We start from the raw sequence: 23,253 nt of genomic DNA on the forward strand, positions 1-23,253 counted from the left end.
CAGCGTGGACGGAGTTTGCGGCCGCTCAGCCGTTCCAGTCTCTGCTGCTGAGACTGTTGGAGCACCGGTAGGATCACTCTCCAGCATCGCTGGCTCTGGTTGAGCCAGCACCAAGAGGATCTCTAACCCCACCCGCAATTTGAGCCAGATCATCTCTGTGGCAGCTGTCCAGCTTGTCCGGGAATCTTTTAACATATATCCCGGACGAGACACAACTTTTTGTTACGACCCAGCTCGCTAGATATGAGCCTCGAGCTGTAGCTGGCGTAGCCGCGCGGCTTTGTTAGCCTCGATTTCCAGCTGTTTTATCTCCAGCTGGAGCTGCCTCTCCTGTGCCGTTTCCTGAGCTTCCATCTGGCGACGTGCAAGCTGTACGTCCAGCTTCGCCTCCGCTCTGGAGTCAGTACTAACAGACAGCGGTTCATACCGAGGCAGCGTTAACGGAGTTACTGCTACTGAGACAGTTTGCGCACCGGGAGGAGCATCTTCCGCCGGCACCCCGATCATCTCCAGCTCTACCAGTTTATCTAGAACAAGAGCTTTAAGCTCCCTTTTCAGAATTTGTTTCTGGAACGAGAAACTGAAATAAGTCGCAACTTGCGCCAGATCATCTTTGCGGCAGCCGTCCAATTTGTCCAACGAAGGACTGGCCAAAAACTGCTGCAAAGCGAACGACATCACCACCACACAGACAGTTACTAAGACAAAACCATGTAAACACTCTGGTTTAAACTATAACTGACCTTCGGGAATCTTTTAACAGATATCCCGGACGAGCCCCCGCTTTTTGTTACGACCCAGCTGGCTAGGGGTGGGGAAGTAACAATGATTTAAATCAAAGTATTCAAAACTGTTTTAAATTACAAAAGGCAAAAGACCAAGACAACGAAAAGAGCGAGTGGGTGCTTTTCAAACAAATGAAATAATCCAAACCAAAAGAAAACTCTCCTAAAATGAGAGTTTAACTAAATATAAAAGAGACCTAACTAATACTAACCAAAGAAAACTCTAAAAATGAGTTTAACTAAATATAAAAGAGACCTAACTAATACTAACCAAAGAAAACTCTCTAAAAATGAGTTTAACTAAATATAAAAGAGACCTAACTAATACTAACCAAAGAAAACTCTAAAAATGAGAGTTTAACTAAATATAAAAGAGACCTAACTAATACTAACCAAAGAAAACTCTATAAATGAGAGTTTAACTAAATATAAAAGAGACCTAACTAATACTAACCAAAGAAAACTCTCTAAAAATGAGAGTTTAACTAAATATAAAAGAGACCTAACTAATACTAACCAAAGAAAACTCTAAAAATGAGTTTAACTAAATATAAAAGAGACCTAACTAATACTAACCAAAGAAAACTCTCTATAAATGAGAGTTTAACTAAATATAAAAGAGACCTAACTAATACTAACCAAAGAAAACTCTCTATAAATGAGAGCTACCTAAATACAACACCAAACAAAATGGAAAACAAACCCTCCTAAATGAGGCCTACTATTCAAATGGAAACAAAACGAGAAGCAAAATACAAGAGAAAAGCACCCCTAAGCCTACTGAAGCTAACAAATCAAAACTAAGTGTATGTACAAATCAGCCCCCCCCCCCCCCCCCCCCTCTAAACCTAGCTCAGTATCCAGTCTGGTTGCCGAACAATACAAAGAGTTGAACTCTGACAAATCTGTCACCTGCTGCTACACAAGTTGAGAAACCTGCACCTTTACCTCACTGTGACCTCTGTCTGTCCAGCCTTAAAGCAGTTCAGGTGAGACCAGAAGCTGCGTCTCTTCTTTGCCGCTGCCTTCTTTGCTGTCTTGGTGTCCCTCTGTTGGAGCTGCTGCTCCAGATGGTTCACCGTCACCTGCAGTCTCTTCTGGTTCTCCTCCATCTCTCTCATCTCCTGGAGCCAGGTCTGTTCATTCTTGACCAGCTGCTCTAGGAGCTCCTCCTCAACAGATTCGGTGTAGTCTGTGGCCTCGTTGAGCAAGTTAGAGACATGGTCTTTCTCCTCTTTGAGATCCACGATTTTGGTCTCCCTCTGTTGGAGTAGCAGCTCCAGATGGTTCACCGTCACCTGCAGTCTCTCCTGGTTCTCCTCCATCTGGCTCTTCTCCTGGCACCAGGTCTGTTCGCTCTCGACCAGCTGCTCTGTGAGCTTCTCCTCGAGAGCTTCTGTAGCATCTGTGGCCTCTTTGAGCGAGTCAGAGAGATGGTTTTTCTCCTTTTTGAGATCCACGATTTCGGTGTCCCTCTGTTGGAGCTGCTGCTCCAGATGGTTCACCGTCATCTGCAGTCTCTCCTGGTTCTCCTCCATCTCGCTCTTCTCCTGGAGCCAGGTCTGTTCGCTCTTGACCAGCTGCTCTAGAAGCTTCTCCTCGAGAGCTTTGGTGTGGTCTGCAGCCTCTTTGAGCAGGTCAGAGAGATGGTCTTTCTCCTTTTTGAGATCCACGATTTCGGTGTCCCTCTGTTGGAGCTGCTGCTCCAGATGGTTCACCGTCATCTGCAGTCTCTCCTGGTTCTCTGCCATCTCGCTCACCTCCTTGCGCAGGATGGTTTCTGCCTGTTCAGCGCTGTTTGTCTTTTGAGAGCTGGCTTTCAGAAGCTCATCCCGTCTGCAAATTTCTCTTTCCAAGTTGGAGACAGTGTAGCCGAGTCTCTTCTTTTCAGTCCTCAGTTGATCCCTTTCATACCACACCTGGTTCAACTGGATCTTCAGATGGTTGATCTGGCTCTGACTGCGTTGAAAGGCATTTTGCAGATGGGAGAATTCAGCGGGATGGACTGGATGGGCCTGACGAGCAGGACCAGCCAATGGACCCCTTTGGTAGCTTCTGGGGTTGCCTCTCTCCTCCATTGGACTGTCTAGTAGGCTGTAGTTGTCTGTAGCAGAGAGCAGTTGTCTGTAGTAGAAAGCAGTTCTCTGTAGTAGACACTAGTCACCTGTAGTAGACAATCTCGTAGTACAATGTGTTCGTCAGTAGCAGAATAATAATCAATCAATAAATGAATCGATGTAATAATCTGTACTGAGGAACGCGTATCTCTCTTGTGTGTAAATCCAAGGTCGATACTGCTCTGCTGGGGTTCACAGCTGAATTTATTGGTCTGGCATCAAAGCCAATTCCATTCTAGAACTACATCAAAGCCACTTCAATCCCATTGGCTGCACACACGATGACACTTTGGTGGGCGGGGCTAATCCAGGAACACATGGCTCCTTTTTTTTTTTTTAAGATTCTTCCATCAGGCTGTGAGATTTCTGAACTCATCCTCTGCACTTCACCATAGAAACTGTTTTAATTTTTGGACCTTTTATTCATTCATTCATCCATTTTTGTTTTGTGAGGAGCATAAAGGGAATATAGCTGTCCTTTCATTGTGTTGTACAATGACAAATAAATGAACCTTGAACCCTGAAACATCAGAACAAGAGACAAACAACAGTTCAAGAGAGTGTCTTTGAGGAAAAGTTGGAGGTTCAAGAAGCCTGTGGACATATGTAAAAACAGGGAAACATCAGGATGTCATGAAATCTGTTTGGTCTACTCATCAAGTAACTGCAAAACATTTCAGCACCATGAGATGGAGCCAGAGGCTAAAACAGCTGGTCCTCAGAGAAAGAGACCACTTCAGTGTGTGGACCAAAATCAATGTGTTCAGTCCATCTTGTTTGTTTAATTGCAGATGAAAAGTGGAAACTACCCCACATATCATCTTTGGTGTCATCTTTGATGGCGGCCTCAGTGTTAGTTACAGTTAAAGTGTAAAATTACTCACAAATCAGTCATAATGGGCTCTGTCCGTGTCACATTTATATGCTACAATATCATCTCATTGTCACTGATGCATTATGTGAGAAGAGCTGCTTTCACTCATTTTATATCCTCTGAGGTGGCTTATTTCACTCCATGAAAATATTTTGGATTCTTTCAGCTCATTGCAGGTTTTGAACCTTCATCTGCAAAGCAACTCGAAACTACAGCTGTCAGAAAAAAATAACATATTTTCCTCCAAAATGTAGGAGACTACAAGTATAAAGTAAATGCTCAAGGAAAGTACAAGTACCTCAGTCTGTTTCAAGAGTTTTTATTCTGTAGCTGATGTTTCCTTCAGCCTGGAAACCTTCAGCCTTCCACTCTGAATTCACCTGAAGTTGGTATTATTGAATTCAAAACACAGTTATTTAGGTTTGAATAAAACTTGGCTGCACTGCACAAATGTTTCCAACTGGTGGCTCAGTGCTTTCATATTAATTCTAATCTTAAATCTCATCTGTGTTACTTGCATTAAGTCTACTTTTTCTCCTGTGGCTTTAAAACCATGAAGACGTCTTTTCTGCCATCAGCGGCAGCTCATCTCTGCGCCGCTTGCTGTAAATGTGAGCTGTCATGAGTGTTATGTGCCGGTGAGTGTGACATGCTGTCAGTGCTGATCAGGTCTGTCCACTCATATCTTTGACTCCCTTAAAGGTACAAATCCCACAGCGTAAAAATCCTGCTTTCAAAACCTGATTTACAGTAACAACATTTCCTCCTTAAATAACCCACTAAAAACATGCAGAAGGTCACCGTCTGACCAACGCTGACGAAAGAGGATGAGTCCGCGGGCACCGGCGTTGGCTGGCGGCTGGCCGGAAGAACGACGGACCAAGAAGGGTCAAAAGCGGAGAAGATAATTTCACAGTGCATGGCGTGCGTGCGCGTGTGTCTCCTCCCTGTAACGTGTGTGTGTGCAGTGATCAATAACAGTAAATCTTAATCTTAATCTTAAATCTTAATATCTAACAGTTCGTTTTATACTGTACGGCTTCATTCACAGACACACACACACACACACACACACACACACACACACACACACACACACACACACACACACACTGAAGCCACCACACATCAAGTATTTGACCAATCACGTGCGGCTTGAACGGAAAAAGTCGAAAAAAAACCGAAAACAAAACAAACAAAACAAAAAGCCCAAAGCGGCTCGCGCTCTGGCTCCAACCGTTCACTTCAAACCAACACACGACCGACACATCACTACTACATTACTACTACTGTGTTACGGCAGAAAGTGTTCAGCACCTACCTAATAGGGGGTTTGGGGCTTCATCCCCGATGATGATGATGATGATGATGATGATGATGATGATGATGATGATTATTATTAATAATAAACTGGGCTGTTAAACATACAGTTTAAATGGAGTTTGAAGGAAGAGAAATCGTCTTGTCTGACACGAACGAAGTGGATCTTTACTATTCATGAATATCTATATTTTAAACTCCAAAAAGAGTTCATGGTTCATTGAAAAATGAATTCAGTCCACGGTGCTCTTCTGTCGGCTGGGAGCCGATGGAGCGATTTGTGCTCCTCTTTACAGCCAATAACAGAACAACGCCTGGACATGATTCATAGCACAGTGCTTTCGATAACCTGACAGCGGATCTGTGGGAAGGTGGCGCTGGGTGGAGAGACACCGAGCGCCGAATTCAAACGGCCTGTGTGGACGCTGCAGGCAGGGCGCTGACAGATCCGAAGTGTTTCACACTTTGTATGTGTGTGGCAGCACCAGAGACCCAAACAAGTGAGTTTTTAATAATATGGGACATAACTGTGAAAATGGTTTTATTTAATTTTTTTTAATTTGAATTTCTGATTGGGCGGTCTTACGCGGGCCCGCCCATGCCCGCCCGTGGCTCCGCCCATGCCCGCCCGTGGCCCCGCCCCTGCTTTGACCCACTGTGACCTGCTCCTGAAGCTCTGGGCTTCGCCTCGTGTTCGTTCACTGCTGCACTGCCTCGAATTGTTGTGTTTTACTCGGTTTTAAGTGTTTTGTGTGTGTCTGTTTCATTTTCCGTCTCATCTCATGCATTGTTTTTATTTTCATGCTTTTCTTTCTTCATCATTACGAGGTTTGATTCTCCATCACATTCATTTTCTCTCCCTGCTTTTATGTCTTTTTGCTGGAAGCACCTGATGCACGTGATTTCTTTGTTGTAAAGCACTTTGAGCTGCAATTCTTGTTTGAAAGGTTCAATACAAATAAATATTATTATTGTAATGAGAAAACTAACAGAAGACCGTGCACAGTACATTTTCAAATGTACTAAAATACACTTCAATCCTCCTGCTGACGAGCAGTTAAACTGATGCTGCGTCTGAGGCCATCAGGTATTTAAACAGCAGCTTTCGCTCCTGCAGCTCGTCGTTGGTGCTCACACAGCTGATGTTTGTCACATCGTCACTGTGTTTGTCTCTGACACTCCTGATGCTGTCGATCAGCTAAAGCAGCCAAAGCACACCAGCTTTCCATTCAGCCTCACACTGAACGGGATTTTTAGAGTTAATGTGCATATTTTCTGTTGCTCCAGCTGTGTTCAACGTCATCAGGAAGTTTGAAACTGCTGGAGAATAAACAAGAATCACCAGGAATTTAAATCCTCCAAGAACAGAAAACATCCAGTCAGTCAGCCAATAACCACAACGCCTGTGATATGCTAATACAGTGATTTATTGAGGAAACAATCAGGCATCATTTCTTAAATGTTCTGTGTCCATTGTCCCTGTTGGAGACGCTGTCCTGAAAGACAATCACAACCATGAGATCAAACCTCTGAGCACCATCAGGAAAACTACAAAGAATTAGAAAACTTACCAGAAATCCTCTCATCCTGTACATTTTGGGATAAAGTGGCTCCTCTGCACAGCCCAGAGCGCTGCAGGGGGGGTCCACGCGTGGAAAGCCCTCGAGCATCTGCTGAAAACAAACATCACGATGAATTCAAGCAAAGCGCAGCGGAGCGGAGAGGAGAGGAGAAGGCAGCGAGGCTGACGCTGGCTCACGTTTCCCGGCGAGTCGGAGAGGCCGTCCAGCTCCCTCTTCCCTCCCGGGCTCAGTCCATACGACCAGTGCTGACAGCCGCCCTGCGACAGCACCGCGCCCACCAGCAGCAGCCACAGCGCCAAGCTCTGAGGAGCCATTCTGAGGGGAGGGGGCTTCAGACGGCACACAAGCATGTCACTGATCCTCACTTCCTCTGTCACGCTCAGCCTGAAGTGACTCTGACTGACCCTCTGACTCCAGGTCTGCTTTCCTTTGTGAATCCTGCTGCAGCATCAGCTAAGGTTTATATGAACCTTCCTCTGAGCCCAGCTCTTCCTCACAGGGGGTCACAAAGTGGGATTAGGCAGCACTTACTGGCGACCCGCAGAGCTGTTTAACAGATCACACATGACGAGGGACGAGCTTCAAACCACTAACCATCAACTTTCAGCCATTTCCTGCCTGCCTTTCTGCTGCGTCTGTGCATTTTGAAAGTCATCCACTGATGACGGAGACAAAGTAAATGAGGAGGGGGCTCAGTCCAGTGCACACCTCCAGCAGGTGCGTTTGGTGCGTGTTGATGTGCACTAAGCTGAGGAGCGAGGGGTCAGCAGTCAATGGAGGTGAAACACAGTGAAACTGGTTTTTCAAAAACTGGGAATTAACTGTGATTGTGCTGAGTGGTCCAGCAGGATGTGATGATGATGATGATGATGATGATGATGATGATGATGCTGTGAACAGATTCACACACACACACACGACCAAAAGCATGAAAGACAAAGACTTTTCTTCTTCTTCATAGCAGTTTATTTATAACAGTCAATAATCACCGGGTTTGACTCACCTGAGCGTTTCCAGCCATGGCCTGTGCCATGCCACAGTGAGTAACACACACTCGCTCTGTTGGTCGGTGTTGTGCATGACAGCGGAAGAAGTATTTAGATCCTTTACTTGAGTAAAAGTACCAATACATTAATGGAAAAATACTTTTAAAAAAGTACTAATTCTGCAGAGAAATGGCCTCCAGTGACTGGTGCATCATCACTGTAACTATCCCACTTTATTTTGCTCTTGCTGTCTCTCGCTTTGTCTACCAGAGGACAGCCTGCATTGTTTATATGTTGATGTTGAGTATGCTTTTCAGCGTGATTTCCTCATTTGTAAATTTAATGATCCTGATTGAAAATGTAATTTCCTCTGTTTTATATATATATATTCACCTGTTTTGGAGCTGGCGGTTCCGTTTATGAATGCTAATATTTTATTTTGAAGACCAGCATTTTTTACTTCATTGCTTCCTGTATTACGCTACCGGAAAAATAAAGGTATTTGACAGAGGCTTTTGAGAGCTAACGGAAAAGAGTTGATAAAAGTTTAAAGGCAAGGTGAAAAGGAATTTAATATTTCAAAGGCTGTACATTTTCTAGTTACCCCTGAGGAGGCACAAGGTTAGTGTGTTCAGGTTTTTACTCAACAATATATGTCGATTTATATAGGAGATATGTTAACTCTGTTGACCGCTTGTTTAGTAAATTGGCGGCTTATTGCGTGGTATAACGCTGTGTTGTCGGAGAAAGTGCTGTGTTGGATTGCTATCTATTACAGATGCAAGCAGAAAATTGATTGCTTTGCTTTTGTTTATTTGACAGTTCTGGTTGGTTTAAAGAAGGTGTGTGACAACAATAAAAGTTAAACCATCAGTCGGGTCTTTCACCATCTCTCGGCGGGTGTGCTACAATCACAGATCACAGAGAAACATGTGATCAAGTATGTGATGTAGATTAAAAATAACATGTTATCCATTATATTTAATACTAAAATAAGCACATTGTTCTACATTAAGAGAAAATAGCAGTTATGTCTCCAGTAAACATTGTTCATGGATCCTAAAAGTTAAGAGGATGAACATGAAATAAGACATTCAGTAATTATCTGTCCACACGTCACCTCTTAATTCCAGTTTGTGAGACGATCCTGCAGCCAAACATCTACTCTGAATAAAAAATCAACGGCAGAGAGAAAAGAAAGGGAAGCGAGGAGACAAGGAGAGAGATGAAGGAGAGAGCCGATCGTCCATTCGTGCACTTTGTGTGTTCCGCAGCTCTTCAGCAGCTTCAGACTGATCAGTAACCGTCCTGCCTGTGAGGAAGATGAAGATGATAATCCCTCCTGCATGAGTCACAGCCATCAGTGGGAAAACGTCCTCGTTTCAATGAAAGAAGGACCGAGACGTCCATTTTTGACAGGATGCTCGTCCTCTTGGTGATATGTGATGATCTCTTCATTTTGACCTTTGACCCAGTAGCGGATGCAGAACGTGATAAATGGGCGGGCGTGGATTAAGTCTGGGCGGGCCTGATCCACCAGTTCGCCAAAATTGATGAGGTGTGTGTGCGCACGCATATATATATATATATATATATATATATATATATATATATATATATATATATATATATATATATATATATATATATATATATATATAAAAGAGCAATCATAGCGACCCCTGTTGGCAGCCCAAGTACTTGCTGTAAGTGTGGTCGACATTAGCAGAGCTGTACAAATCTGTAAAAGATCAGACACAAGTTTGTTCAATGCACAGTGTGGTTTGTGTTCTGTATACAATGTGGTGTGCAGCCAATGGACATAAAGCTAATACATAAAGAATGTGTTTTTTAGCCATTGAATGTACATTTTACTGAGCAGGAATTCAGTTGGATGTGTTGTGCTTTAAAGCTGATATTAACGTATGACATACACCTTTATGTAACAATATTTAAAACACTGACGTGAAAAGTGATATGGAGGAGTAATTAAAGATGCCTTCATGTACATGCCAAAATAATCAGCAGGACACTGCAGGGAATCGAACCCCATCCCAGTATAACCAGGAGTACCATTACCAGTGCCTTTTGCTTTTTGGTGCTACATTGAAGGTAAAGCAAAACCTGCATTAGCAACAGCACGTTTGTGGCCAGGGTACTTATTATTCAATAATTTGATCTCATTAGGTCATACAATGTGGTGACTAGGCACTTCCTGCAGTTTTGAATAGTGCTAATATATCTATGTAACGGAATAATCTTCAATAAATTTGTGATTAACCATGCTGTTGTAACACAGGAAAAAAAACCTTGTTCTTTTTAGATTGAACAAGCATTTAAAGATTAACAATGACAGACAACAAACACAATGTCAGCACAGCCAAGGGACCACGCACCGAGTGTGCAAAGTGTGAGAGGCTGCACCAAGTCAACGGCAACCATTGCAAGAGAGGCATCTGACAGCCAACAGCAAAAAGTGTCCATTCACAATGTCACAGCTGGAGTTTATGGACACGTGCTGTCCAAGAACGGAATAGGAGCAGCTCAGTCTAAGATCGAGGCAGTGGAAAATACACGTCCACCGACTAATGCTGCTGAGGAGAGGAGTTTTTTGGGTCTTGTGAACTATTGTGGCAGGTTCATCCCTAATCTAGCCACAACATCCGAACCACTGAGGAGGCTCACAAGGCAATCCTGTAAATGGACTTGGGGATCAGAGCAGGAAACAGCATTTGTGGAGTGAAAGAGACAGCTGGCCAGTTCACATGTAATGGCATACTTCAAACAAGATGCAGAGACTCATGTGGCTGTGGATGCTAGTCCAGTGAGATTAGGAGCGACACTGAGCCAGAAACAAAGTGATGAACACACAAACCTGTCTGCTATGCCAGCCGTGCCTTGTCTGATGTACAGCGTCGCTATTCCCAAACTGAAAGAGAAGCACTCGCTATCGTGTGGGCATGTGAGAAATTACATGTATTTCTCTACGGAAAGGACTTTGTGCTGGTCACTGACCAGAAACCTCTAGAAACGATCTATTCACCAAAGTCCAAACCAGCAGCCAGGATTGAAAGATGGGCTTTGCGGCTGCAGCCCTGTCGCTTCAAGGTCGTGTATAAAGCAGGCCCACAGAATGCAGCTGATTGGCTGTCACGCCTGACAGTCACATGTCATGTTAGCACATGAAGGCCATCAAGGAATAGTTAAAACAAAACAGAGACTGAGAACAAAAGTGTGGCGGCCTGGAGTTGATCGACAAGCAGAGGAGCTAGTGAGGTCATGTCATGCGTGCCAAGCAAATGTGACAAAAAGTAGAGATAAATCTGCAAGATCCAGATTCACTAAACACCAAAGTCAGTCAGCACGTGATGAGCACAGCATCAAGTGTTACAGATGTGGGCGTGCCGGACACATGAGCCGTGAGTGCACAGTGACGAAGAACAAAAAGTGTAATAACTGTGGAAAAGAAGGACATTTCACAAAGATGTGTCAGACAAAGAGGATGCATAAAGTAAACAGAGTCCCAACCACAGTAACACACCAAGGACCAGTGACAGTGAAGATGAGCATGTGTTCACAGTGAATGACTGTGCTGCCGAGGGGACACTGTCCATATTAATAAATGACCAACCAGTTGACATGTTGATAGACTCGGGGGCTTCATGTAATATCGTGACAGAATCCAAGTTTGAGCAGTTGAAGTCAGAGTTACATCAAGCTGCAGCGTCCAGAGAAGAGAGTCTATCCATTTGTCTCTACAACACCACTACATGTAAAAGGTGTTTTCACAGCTGAATTCAAAGCTAATGAGACATCAGAAACCATCACAGCAACAGTCTGAGTGATTGAAGAGGCACAAGTTTGTGTGTTAGGCAGACACACGGCTGTGAAACTGGGACTTCTACACATTGGACCTATTGAACATGTGAATACAATCCAGCCACAAGATACGACAGCTTCCACAGCTGACACAGAGGACAAATACAAAGACTGTTTTCAGGGCTTAGAAAACTGAAAGACTTTCAGCTGAAGCTGCATGTGGACGACAGCGCACAGCCAGTTGCACAACCTGTTTGCAGGATACCTTTCAGTGTGAGGAAACAAGCGGAGGTGAAACTGAAACAACTCCAGGAAGATGATGTCATTGAGAGAGTAAATGGACCGACACCATGGTATCACCTCTTGTTGTTGTGCATGGTAAGAAAGAGCCTAGACTGTGTGTGGACATGCGCAGGGCAAATGAGGCCATAGTGCGAGAAAGGCACCCAATCCCCGTCATTGACGACATACTGGAGGACATGACAGGAGCCACAGTATTCTTGAAACTCGATCTGAAACGGGGGTACCATCAAATAGAGCTGGAGCCAGAGTCCAGATCACTCACCACTTCTGTAACACTCACAGGCCTGTGGTGTTATAAGAGACTGATGTTTGGTATCTCATCTGCAGCTGAGATATATCAACACATCATTGGACAAGTACTGCAAGGCATCCCTGGAGTGCACAACATATCAGATGACATCATCGTATCAGGAGAAACCATACAGCAACACGATGAGAGGCTGCACCAAGTCATGCAACCATTGCAAGAGAGGCATCTGACAGTCAACAGCAAAAAGTGTCCATTCACAATGTCACAGCTGGAGTTTATGGACACGTGCTGTCCAAGAACGGAATAGGAGCAGCTCAGTCTAAGATCGAGGCAGTGGAAAATACACGTCCACCGACTAATGCTGCTGAGGAGAGGAGTTTTTTGGGTCTTGTGAACTATTGTGGCAGGTTCATCCCTAATCTAGCCACAACATCCGAACCACTGAGGAGGCTCACAAGGCAATCCTGTAAATGGACTTGGGGATCAGAGCAGGAAACAGCATTTGTGGAGTGAAAGAGACAGCTGGCCAGTTCACATGTAATGGCATACTTCAAACAAGATGCAGAGACTCATGTGGCTGTGGATGCTAGTCCAGTGGGATTAGGAGCGACACTGAGCCAGAAACAAAGTGATGAACACACAAACCTGTCTGCTATGCCAGCCGTGCCTTGTCTGATGTACAGCGTCGCTATTCCCAAACTGAAAGAGAAGCACTCGCTATCGTGTGGGCATGTGAGAAATTACATCTATTTCTCTACGGAAAGGACTTTGTGCTGGTCACTGACCAGAAACCTCTAGAAACGATCTATTCACCAAAGTCCAAACCAGCAGCCAGGATTGAAAGATGGGCTTTGCGGCTGCAGCCCTGTCGCTTCAAGGTCGTGTATAAAGCAGGCCCACAGAATGCAGCTGATTGGCTGTCACGCCTGACAGTCAACCAGCCAGTACAGAAAGGTACAATGGAGGACCACGTTTACTGGGTGGCTCAACATGCAGTGTTGCCTTCACACCACGACAAACGGAGGAATGGTCAGCAGCAGACCTCACTCCAGTTACTCTACGGGACTGTATCAAAACTGGTAACTGGAGTAAATGTGAACCTGTTTATCAAACAGTCCAATCTGAGCTTTCCACTGTGGGGAAAACCGTGATGAGAGGTTCCAGAAATGTAATTCTTCAGGCCGCACGATGACAGACGCTGACGTTAGCACACGAAGGTCATCAAGGAACAGTTAAAACAAAACAGAGACTGAGAACAACAGTGTGGCGGCCTGGAGTTGATCGACAAGCAGAGGAGCTAGTGAGGTCATGTCATGTATGCCAAATCAACAGTCTGACTTCACAGGAGGTTCCTATAGGCCAGAGCTCCCAGCAAAACCATGGCAGATGCTCGCATTAGGCATGTGTGGACCATTTCCATCAGGACACCATCTGCTGGTACTGACTGACTATTCCTCCAGGTGGGTGAGTGTTGACATCCTTCAGAAACCCACCTCTGTCAACATAATAAATGGTCTGAGACACTCATTTGCAACATACGGGCTCCCAGAATGCATAGGGACAGACAATGGTACTCCATTTGTGTCAAAGGAATTCAAAACATCTACAGGAACATGGGAGCACACATCGTCGTGTCACGCCATACTGGCCGCAGGCAAATGGCGAAGTTGAAAGGCAGAACAGAACTCTTTGTAAGGCCATACGTGCAGCTCATGCTGAAGGAAAGGACTGGCGCACTGAGCTGGACGTTTTTCTTCTGGCTTACCGCAGCACCCCGCAGTGTGTCACAGGCTGCAGCCCGGCCGAGCTACTATTCAACCGCCAGATCAGAACCAAACTCCCTGAACTGTCAGAATCCCGGCTGCAGCATACAAGACACGATGCTGCTGTTCGCACAGCTGATGCTGTGAGGAAGGAGAAGGGCCGTATAAATGCAGACAGAGTCAGAAGAGCAAAAGGAAGCAGGGTGACAAAGTGCTCTTACAGAAACAGAAGAAAAACAAACTTTCAACACCATCTGAACGTGACCCCTATTCAGCGATGGATCGAAAAGGTCAATCAGTCCTTATTGAAAAGGATGACAAGAAGATGATGCGTCATGCATCATTTGTGAAGCTATGGGTTGAGCCTGAAGAAGACGCTGCTGAGCCGAATCGTGTAACTGGAACTGCTGAAATAGCGCCTGATGACGCTTCCCAGCAGGACAGTAGAGCTCAAAGAACCAGCAGGCGGCCAGCTCATCTCACACACTTTGTGGCTTAGACAGACAGTGACAAAGGGCAGAATAATCCCCGCTACTTGTCTTAATGGCAGGGTAGAAGGGGAGGGATGTAGTATCTGGCAACACACGTTGTGTCTGCGTCATGAGGTCAGAGAGTACGTCACTTGTATGGCAGCAGGAGTGAAGCAAATAAAGAGCATGGTGATGACTGTCCCAGCGGAGTATGGTTACTAATGCTAAAAAGAAGTTGAAAACATTACACAGGTCCAGCTTTGTGACAGTAAAAGCGCTCTCTGTCCTCCCTCCTTGGGCTACGTGCTTTGTGAATGCTGCTGTGCTGCTGTAGTATACTGGGACTGATCAACACAGACTGACTGGACAACAGTCTTGTGAGTGAGCGCATATTCGTCCACAAGCACAGAGCGGAGGTGAGAGTGGCGACTTCCTGTTCAATCAAATATACCACCATGCTCAGACAAACATTTCTCACTGTAGGTCTGATGAGGGGCTTTTTATCATTTCTAAATGTCTGCCTGTGCTGCAGGGACCAGCTCATAAGCACGTAAAATTGCAGCTTTAACCTTAAATCGTAGTGCGGGCTGTCCTCCACTGGGAGCGCAGCTACAGTTTCCTGAGCTTTCCCACCTTACACTGCACAGGAGACACCGCACCTCTGGCGGCCACTGCGATGCGGTAGCGATGCGTTCGCTAAGTAGGAGTGCAAAGTACAAAGCAAAGTACGAGTCTACTTCAGTTTCTCGGAACACAGTAATTACAGCAATGTGTTTGCTAATGTCAAAAGGTTTTTGAGAAGTGGTAGAGGAAGGAGATACCTGGGGCATCAGCGAATGCTCTCGGCGCGCGGGTGTCTCTGTGAGCCTCGAGCCGCGGCTTTATCAGCCTCGATTTCCAGCCGTTTTATTTCCAGCTGGATCTGCCTCTCCTGTGTCTTTTCCTGAGCTTCCATCTGGCGACGTGCAAGCTGTACGATTAGCTTCGCCTCCACTCTGGAGTCAGTACTAACAGACAGCGGACGAGCCACCACTTTTTGTAATGACCCAGCTCGCTACGGGTGAGCCTCGGGCTCTAGCTGGCGTAGCCGCACGGCTTTGTCAGCCGTTTAATCTCCAGCTGCCTCTCCTGTGTCGTTTCCTGAGCTTCCATCTGGCGACGTGCAAGCTGTACGATTAGCTTCGCCTCCACTCTGGAGTCAGTACTAACAGACAGCGGTTCATACCGAGGCAGCGTGGACGGAGTTTGCGGCCGCTCAGCCGTTCCAGTCTCTGCTGCTGAGACTGTTGGAGCACCGGTAGGATCACTCTCCAGCATCGCTGGCTCTGGTTGAGCCAGCACCAAGAGGATCTCTAACCCCACCCGCAATTTGAGCCAGATCATCTCTGTGGCAGCTGTCCAGCTTGTCCGGGAATCTTTTAACATATATCCCGGACGAGACACAACTTTTTGTTACGACCCAGCTCGCTAGATATGAGCCTCGAGCTGTAGCTGGCGTAGCCGCGCGGCTTTGTTAGCCTCGATTTCCAGCCGTTTTATCTCCAGCTGGAGCTGCCTCTCCTTTGCCGTTTCCTGAGCTTCCATCTGGCGACGTGCAAGCTGTACGTCCAGCTTCGCCTCCGCTCTGGAGTCAGTACTAACAGACAGCGGTTCATACCGAGGCAGCGTTAACGGAGTTACTGCTACTGAGACAGTTTGCGCACCGGGAGGAGCATCTTCCGCCGGCACCCCGATCATCTCCAGCTCTACCAGTTTATCTAGAACAAGAGCTTTAAGCTCCCTTTTCAGAATTTGTTTCTGGAACGAGAAACTGAAATAAGTCGCAACTTGCGCCAGATCATCTTTGCGGCAGCCGTCCAATTTGTCCAACGAAGGACTGGCCAAAAACTGCTGCAAAGCGAACGACATCACCACCACACAGACAGTTACTAAGACAAAACCATGTAAACACTCTGGTTTAAACTATAACTGACCTTCGGGAATCTTTTAACAGATATCCCGGACGAGCCCCCGCTTTTTGTTACGACCCAGCTGGCTAGGGGTGGGGAAGTAACAATGATTTAAATCAAAGTATTCAAACCTGTTTTAAATTACAAAAGGCAAAAGACCAAGACAACGAAAAGAGCGAGTGGGTGCTTTTCAAACAAATGAAATAATGAAAACCAAAAGAGAACTCTCCTAAAATGAGAGTTAAACTAAATATAAAAGAGACCTAACTAATACTAACCAAAGAAAACTCTAAAAATGAGTTTAACTAAATATAAAAGAGACCTAACTAATACTAACCAAAGAAAACTCTCTAAAAATGAGAGTTTAACTAAATATAAAAGAGACCTAACTAATACTAACCAAAGAAAACTCTAAAAATGAGTTTAACTAAATATAAAAGAGACCTAACTAATACTAACCAAAGAAAACTCTAAAAATGAGTTTAACTAAATATAAAAGAGACCTAACTAATACTAACCAAAGAAAACTCTCTAAAAATGAGTTTAACTAAATATAAAAGAGACCTAACTAATACTAACCAAAGAAAACTCTCTAAAAATGAGTTTAACTAAATATAAAAGAGACCTAACTAATACTAACCAAAGAAAACTCTCTAAAAATGAGTTTAACTAAATATAAAAGAGACCTAACTAATACTAACCAAAGAAAACTCTCTAAAAATGAGTTTAACTAAATATAAAAGAGACCTAACTAATACTAACCAAAGAAAACTCTCTATAAATGAGAGTTTAACTAAATATAAAAGAGACCTAACTAATACTAACCAAAGAAAACTCTCTATAAATGAGAGCTACCTAAATACAACACCAAACAAAATGGAAAACAAACCCTCCTAAATGAGGCCTACTATTCAAATGGAAACAAAACGAGAAGCAAAATACAAGAGAAAAGCACCCCTAAGCCTACTGAAGCTAACAAATCAAAACTAAGTGTATGTACAAATCAGCCCCCCCCCCAAACCTAGCTCAGTATCGAGTCTGGTTGCCAAACAATACAAAGAGTTGAACTCTGACAAATCTGTCACCTGCTGCTACACAAGTTGAGAAACCTGCACCTTTACCTCACTGTGACCTCTGTCTGTCCAGCCTTAAAGCAGTTCAGGTGAGACCAGAAGCTGCGTCTCTTCTTTGCCGCTGCCTTCTTTGCTGTCTTGGTGTCCCTCTGTTGGAGCTGCTGCTCCAGATGGTTCACCGTCACCTGCAGTCTCTTCTGGTTCTCCTCCATCTCTCTCATCTCCTGGAGCCAGGTCTGTTCATTCTTGACCAGCTGCTCTAGGAGCTCCTCCTCAACAGATTCGGTGTAGTCTGTGGCCTCGTTGAGCAAGTTAGAGAGATGGTCTTTCTCCTCTTTGAGATCCACGATTTTGGTCTCCCTCTGTTGGAGTAGCAGCTCCAGATGGTTCACCGTCACCTGCAGTCTCTCCTGGTTCTCCTCCATCTCGCTCTTCTCCTGGCACCAGGTCTGTTCGCTCTCGACCAGCTGCTCTGTGAGCTTCTCCTCGAGAGCTTCTGTAGCATCTGTGGCCTCTTTGAGCGAGTCAGAGAGATGGTTTTTCTCCTTTTTGAGATCCACGATTTCGGTGTCCCTCTGTTGGAGCTGCTGCTCCAGATGGTTCACCGTCATCTGCAGTCTCTCCTGGTTCTCCTCCATCTCGCTCTTCTCCTGGAGCCAGGTCTGTTCGCTCTTGACCAGCTGCTCTAGAAGCTTCTCCTCGAGAGCTTTGGTGTGGTCTGCAGCCTCTTTGAGCAGGTCAGAGAGATGGTCTTTCTCCTTTTTGAGATCCACGATTTCGGTGTCCCTCTGTTGGAGCTGCTGCTCCAGATGGTTCACCGTCATCTGCAGTCTCTCCTGGTTCTCTGCCATCTCGCTCACCTCCTTGCGCAGGATGGTTTCTGCCTGTTCAGCGCTGTTCGTTTTTTGAGAGCTGGCTTTCAGAAGCTCATCCCGTCTGCAAATTTCTCTTTCCAAGTTGGAGACAGTGTAGCCGAGTCTCTTCTTTTCAGTCCTCAGTTGATCCCTTTCATACCACACCTGGTTCAACTGGATCTTCAGATGGTTGATCTGGCTCTGACTGCGTTGAAAGGCATTTTGCAGATGGGAGAATTCAGCGGGATGGATTGGATGGGCCTGACGAGCAGGACCAGCCAATGGACCCCTTTGGTAGCTTCTGGGGTTGCCTCTCTCCTCCATTGGACTGTCTAGTAGGCTGTAGTTGTCTGTAGCAGAGAGCAGTTGTCTGTAGTAGAAAGCAGTTCTCTGTAGTAGACACTAGTCACCTGTAGTAGACAATCTCGTAGTACAATGTGTTCGTCAGTAGCAGAATAATAATCAATCAATAAATGAATCGATGTAATAATCTGTACTGAGGAACGCGTATCTCTCTTGTGTGTAAATCCAAGGTCGATACTGCTCTGCTGGGGTTCACAGCTGAATTTATTGGTCTGGCATCAAAGCCAATTCCATTCTAGAACTACATCAAAGCCACTTCAATCCCATTGGCTGCACACACGATGACACTTTGGTGGGCGGGGCTAATCCAGGAACACATGGCTCCTTTTTTTTCTTTTTTTTTTTTTAAGATTCTTCCATCAGGCTGTGAGATTTCTGAACTCATCCTCTGCACTTCACCATAGAAACTGTTTTCATTTTTGGACCTTTTATTCATTCATTCATCCATTTTTGTTTTGTGAGGAGCATAAAGGGAATATAGCTGTCCTTTCATTGTGTTGTACAATGACAAATAAATGAACCTTATACCCTGAAACATCAGAACAAGAGACAAACAACAGTTCAAGAGAGTGTCTTTGAGGAAAAGTTGAAGGTTCAAGAAGCCTGTGGACATATGTAAAAACAGGGAAACATCAGGATGTCATGAAATCTGTTTGGTCTACTCATCAAGTAACTGCAAGACATTTCAGCACCATGAGATGGAGCCAGAGGCTAAAACAGCTGGTCCTCAGAGAAAGAGACCACTTCAGTTTGTGGACCAAAATCAATGTGTTCAGTCCATCTTGTTTGTTTAATTGCAGATGAAAAGTGGAAACTACCCCACATATCATCTTTGGTGTCATCTTTGATGGCGGCCTCAGTGTTAGTTACAGTTAAAGTGTAAAATTACTCACAAATCAGTCATAATGGGCTCTGTCCGTGTCACATTTATATGCTACAATATTATCTCATTGTCACTGATGCATTACCATGTGAGAAGAGCTGCTTTCACTCATTTTACATCCTCTGAGGTGGCTTATTTCACTCCATGAAAATATTTTGGATTCTTTCAGCTCATTGCAGGTTTTGAACCTTCATCTGCAAAGCAACTCGAAACTACAGCTGTCAGAAAAAAATAACATATTTTCCTCCAAAATGTAGGAGACTACAAGTATAAAGTAAATGCTCAAGGAAAGTACAAGTACCTCAATCTGTTTCAAGAGTTTTTATTCTGTAGCTGATGTTTCCTTCAGCCTGGAAACCTTCAGCCTTCCACTCTGAATTCACCTGAAGTTGGTATTATTGAATTCAAAACACAGTTATTTAGGTTTGAATAAAGCTTGGCTGCACTGCACAAATGTTTCCAACTGGTGGCTCAGTGCTTTCATATTAATTCTAATCTTAAATCTCATCTGTGTTACTTGCATTAAGTCTACTTTTTCTCCTGTGGCTTTAAAACCATGAAGACGTCTTTTCTGCCATCAGCGGCAGCTCATCTCTGCGCCGCTTGCTGTAAATGTGAGCTGTCATGAGTGTTATGTGCCGGTGAGTGTGACATGCTGTCAGTGCTGATCAGGTCTGTCCACTCATATCTTTGACTCCCTTAAAGGTACAAATCCCACAGCGTAAAAATCCTGCTTTCAAAACCTGATTTACACTAACAACATTTCCTCCTTAAATAACCCACTAAAAACATGCAGAAGGTCACCGTCTGACCAACGCTGACGAAAGAGGATGAGTCCGCGGGCACCGGCGTTGGCTGGCGGCTGGCCGGAAGAACGACGGACCAAGAAGGGTCAAAAGCGGAGAAGATAATTTCACAGTGCATGGCGTGCGTGCGCGTGTGTCTCCTCCCTGTAACGTGTGTGTGTGCAGTGATCAATAACAGTAAATCTTAATCTTAATCTTAAATCTTAATATCTAACAGTTCGTTTTATACTGTACGGCTTCATTCACACACACACACACACACACACACACACACACACACACACACACACACACACACACACACACACTGAAGCCACCACACATCAACTATTTGACCAATCACGTGCGGCTTGAACGGAAAAAGTTGAGAAAAAAACGAAAACAAAACAAACAAAACAAAAAGCCCAAAGCGGCTCGCGCTCTGGCTCCAACCGTTCACTTCAAACCAACACACGACCGACACATCACTACTACATTACTACTACTGTGTTACGGCAGAAAGTGTTCAGCACCTACCTAATAAGGGGTTTGGGGCTTCATCCCCGATGATGATGATGATGATGATGATGATGATGATGATGATGATGATGATGATGATTATTATTATTAATAATAAACTGGGCTGTTAAACATACAGTTTAAATGGAGTTTGAAGGAAGAGAAATCGTCTTGTCTGACACGAACGAAGTGGATCTTTACTATTCATGAATATCTATATTTTAAACTCCAAAAAGAGTTCATGGTTCATTGAAAAATGAATTCAGTCCACGGTGCTCTTCTGTCGGCTGGGAGCCGATGGAGCGATTTGTGCTCCTCTTTACAGCCAATAACAGAACAACGCCTGGACATGATTCATAGCACAGTGCTTTCGATAACCTGACAGCGGATCTGTGGGAAGGTGGCGCTGGGTGGAGAGACACCGAGCGCCGAATTCAAACGGCCTGTGTGGACGCTGCAGGCAGGGCGCTGACAGATCCGAAGTGTTTCACACTTTGTATGTGTGTGGCAGCACCAGAGACCCAAACAAGTGAGTTTTTAATAATATGGGACATAACTGTGAAAATGGTTTTATTTATTTATTTTTTATTTGAATTTCTGATTGGGCGGTCTTACGCGGGCCCGCCCATGCCCGCCGTGGCTCCGCCCATGCCCGCCGTGGCTCCGCCCATGCCCGCCCGTGGCTCCGCCCCTGCTTTGACCCACTGTGACCTGCTCCTGAAGCTCTGGGCTTCGCCTCGTGTTCGTTCACTGCTGCACTGCCTCGAATTGTTGTGTTTTACTCGGTTTTCTGTGTTCTGTGTGTGTCTGTTTCATTTTCCGTCTCATCTCATGCATTGTTTTTATTTTCATGCTTTTCTTTCTTCATCATTACGAGGTTTGATTCTCCATCACATTCATTTTCTCTCCCTGCTTTCATGTCTTTTTGCTGGAAGCACCTGATGCACGTGATTTCTTTGTTGTAAAGCACTTTGAGCTGCAATTCTTGTTTGAAAGGTTCAATACAAATAAATATTATTATTGTAATGAGAAAACTAACAGAAGACCGTGCACAGTACATTTTCAAATGTACTAAAATACACTTCAATCCTCCTGCTGACGCGCAGTTAAACTGATGCTGCGTCTGAGGCCATCAGGTATTTAAACAGCAGCTTTCGCTCCTGCAGCTCGGCGTTGGTGCTCACACAGCTGATGTTTGTCACATCGTCACTGTGTTTGTCTCTGACACTCCTGATGCTGTCGATCAGCTAAAGCAGCCAAAGCACACCAGCTTTCCATTCAGCGTCACACTGAACGGGATTTTTAGAGTTAATGTGCATATTTTCTGTTGCTCCAGCTGTGTTCAACGTCATCAGGAAGTTTGAAACTGCTGGAGAATAAACAAGAATCACCAGGAATTTAAATCCTCCAAGAACAGAAAACATCCAGTCAGTCAGCCAATAACCACAACGCCTGTGATATGCTAATACAGTGATTTATTGAGGAAACAATCAGGCATCATTTCTTAAATGTTCTGTGTCCATTGTCCCTGTTGGAGACGCTGTCCTGAAAGACAATCACAACCATGAGATCAAACCTCTGAGCACCATCAGGAAAACTACAAAGAATTAGAAAACTTACCAGAAATCCTCTCATCCTGTACATTTTGGGATAAAGTGGCTCCTCTGCACAGCCCAGAGCGCTGCAGGGGGGGTCCACGCGTGGAAAGCCCTCGAGCATCTGCTGAAAACAAACATCACGATGAATTCAAGCAAAGCGCAGCGGAGCGGAGTGGAGAGGAGAAGGCAGCGAGGCTGACGCTGGCTCACGTTTCCCGGTGAGTCGGAGAGGCCGTCCAGCTCCCTCTTCCCTCCCGGGCTCAGTCCATACGACCAGTGCTGACAGCCGCCCTGCGACAGCACCGCGCCCACCAGCAGCAGCCACAGCGCCAAGCTCTGAGGAGCCATTCTGAGGGGAGGGGGCTTCAGACGGCACACAAGCATGTCACTGATCCTCACTTCCTCTGTCACGCTCAGCCTGAAGTGACTCTGACTGACCCTCTGACTCCAGGTCTGCTTTCCTTTGTGAATCCTGCTGCAGCATCAGCTAAGGTTTATATGAACCTTCCTCTGAGCCCAGCTCTTCCTCACAGGGGGTCACAAAGTGGGATTAGGCAGCACTTACTGGCGACCCGCAGAGCTGTTTAACAGATCACACATGACGATGGATGAGCCATTTCCTGCCTGCCTTTCTGCTGCGTCTGTGCATTTTGAAAGTCATCCACTGATGACGGAGACAAAGTAAATGAGGAGGGGGCTCAGTCCAGTGCACACCTCCAGCAGGTGCGTTTGGTGCGTGTTGATGTGCACTAACAGCTCCTGGCTGAGGAGCGAGGGGTCAGCAGTCAGTGGAGGTGAAACACAGTGAAACTGGTTTTTCAAAAACTGGGAATTAACTGTGATTGTGCTGAGTGGTCCAGCAGGATGTGATGATGATGATGATGATGATGATGATGATGATGATGATGATGATGATGATGATGATGATGATGATGATGCTGTGAACAGATTCACACACA

At 45.1% G+C, this 23,253-nt stretch overlaps 1 protein-coding gene and 1 long non-coding RNA gene across 3 annotated transcripts; both read right to left on the reverse strand.

Annotated features, from left to right (window-relative positions):
* Positions 1-6,502: 6,502 nt before the first annotated feature.
* On the reverse strand, positions 6,503-7,050 carry LOC139332722 (progonadoliberin-1-like). Of its 2 annotated transcripts, none has more exons than XM_070964807.1 (3): positions 6,856-7,050; positions 6,668-6,766; positions 6,503-6,592 (listed from the first exon to the last, which is right to left on the reverse strand). In XM_070964807.1, the coding sequence occupies exons 1-3, from the start codon at positions 7,027-7,029 to the stop codon at positions 6,545-6,547; spliced, it is 321 nt and encodes a 106-aa protein (XP_070820908.1). In that variant the 5' UTR covers positions 7,030-7,050; the 3' UTR covers positions 6,503-6,544. The 2 variants fall into 2 exon arrangements, with proteins under 2 accessions (XP_070820908.1, XP_070820907.1); XM_070964806.1 differs by having other exon boundaries at positions 6,668-6,769.
* Positions 7,051-22,151: 15,101 nt separating this feature from the next.
* On the reverse strand, positions 22,152-22,456 carry LOC139332737 (uncharacterized). The gene is made up of 2 exons (XR_011602298.1): positions 22,317-22,456; positions 22,152-22,241 (listed from the first exon to the last, which is right to left on the reverse strand). It is a non-coding gene; the product is annotated as an uncharacterized lncRNA (long non-coding RNA).
* Between the last annotated feature and the right edge of the window lie 797 nt (positions 22,457-23,253).

Source organism: Chaetodon trifascialis, chromosome 6 (assembly GCF_039877785.1).
Source record: "Chaetodon trifascialis isolate fChaTrf1 chromosome 6, fChaTrf1.hap1, whole genome shotgun sequence".
Classification (NCBI taxonomy): Eukaryota; Metazoa; Chordata; class Actinopteri; order Chaetodontiformes; family Chaetodontidae; genus Chaetodon; species Chaetodon trifascialis.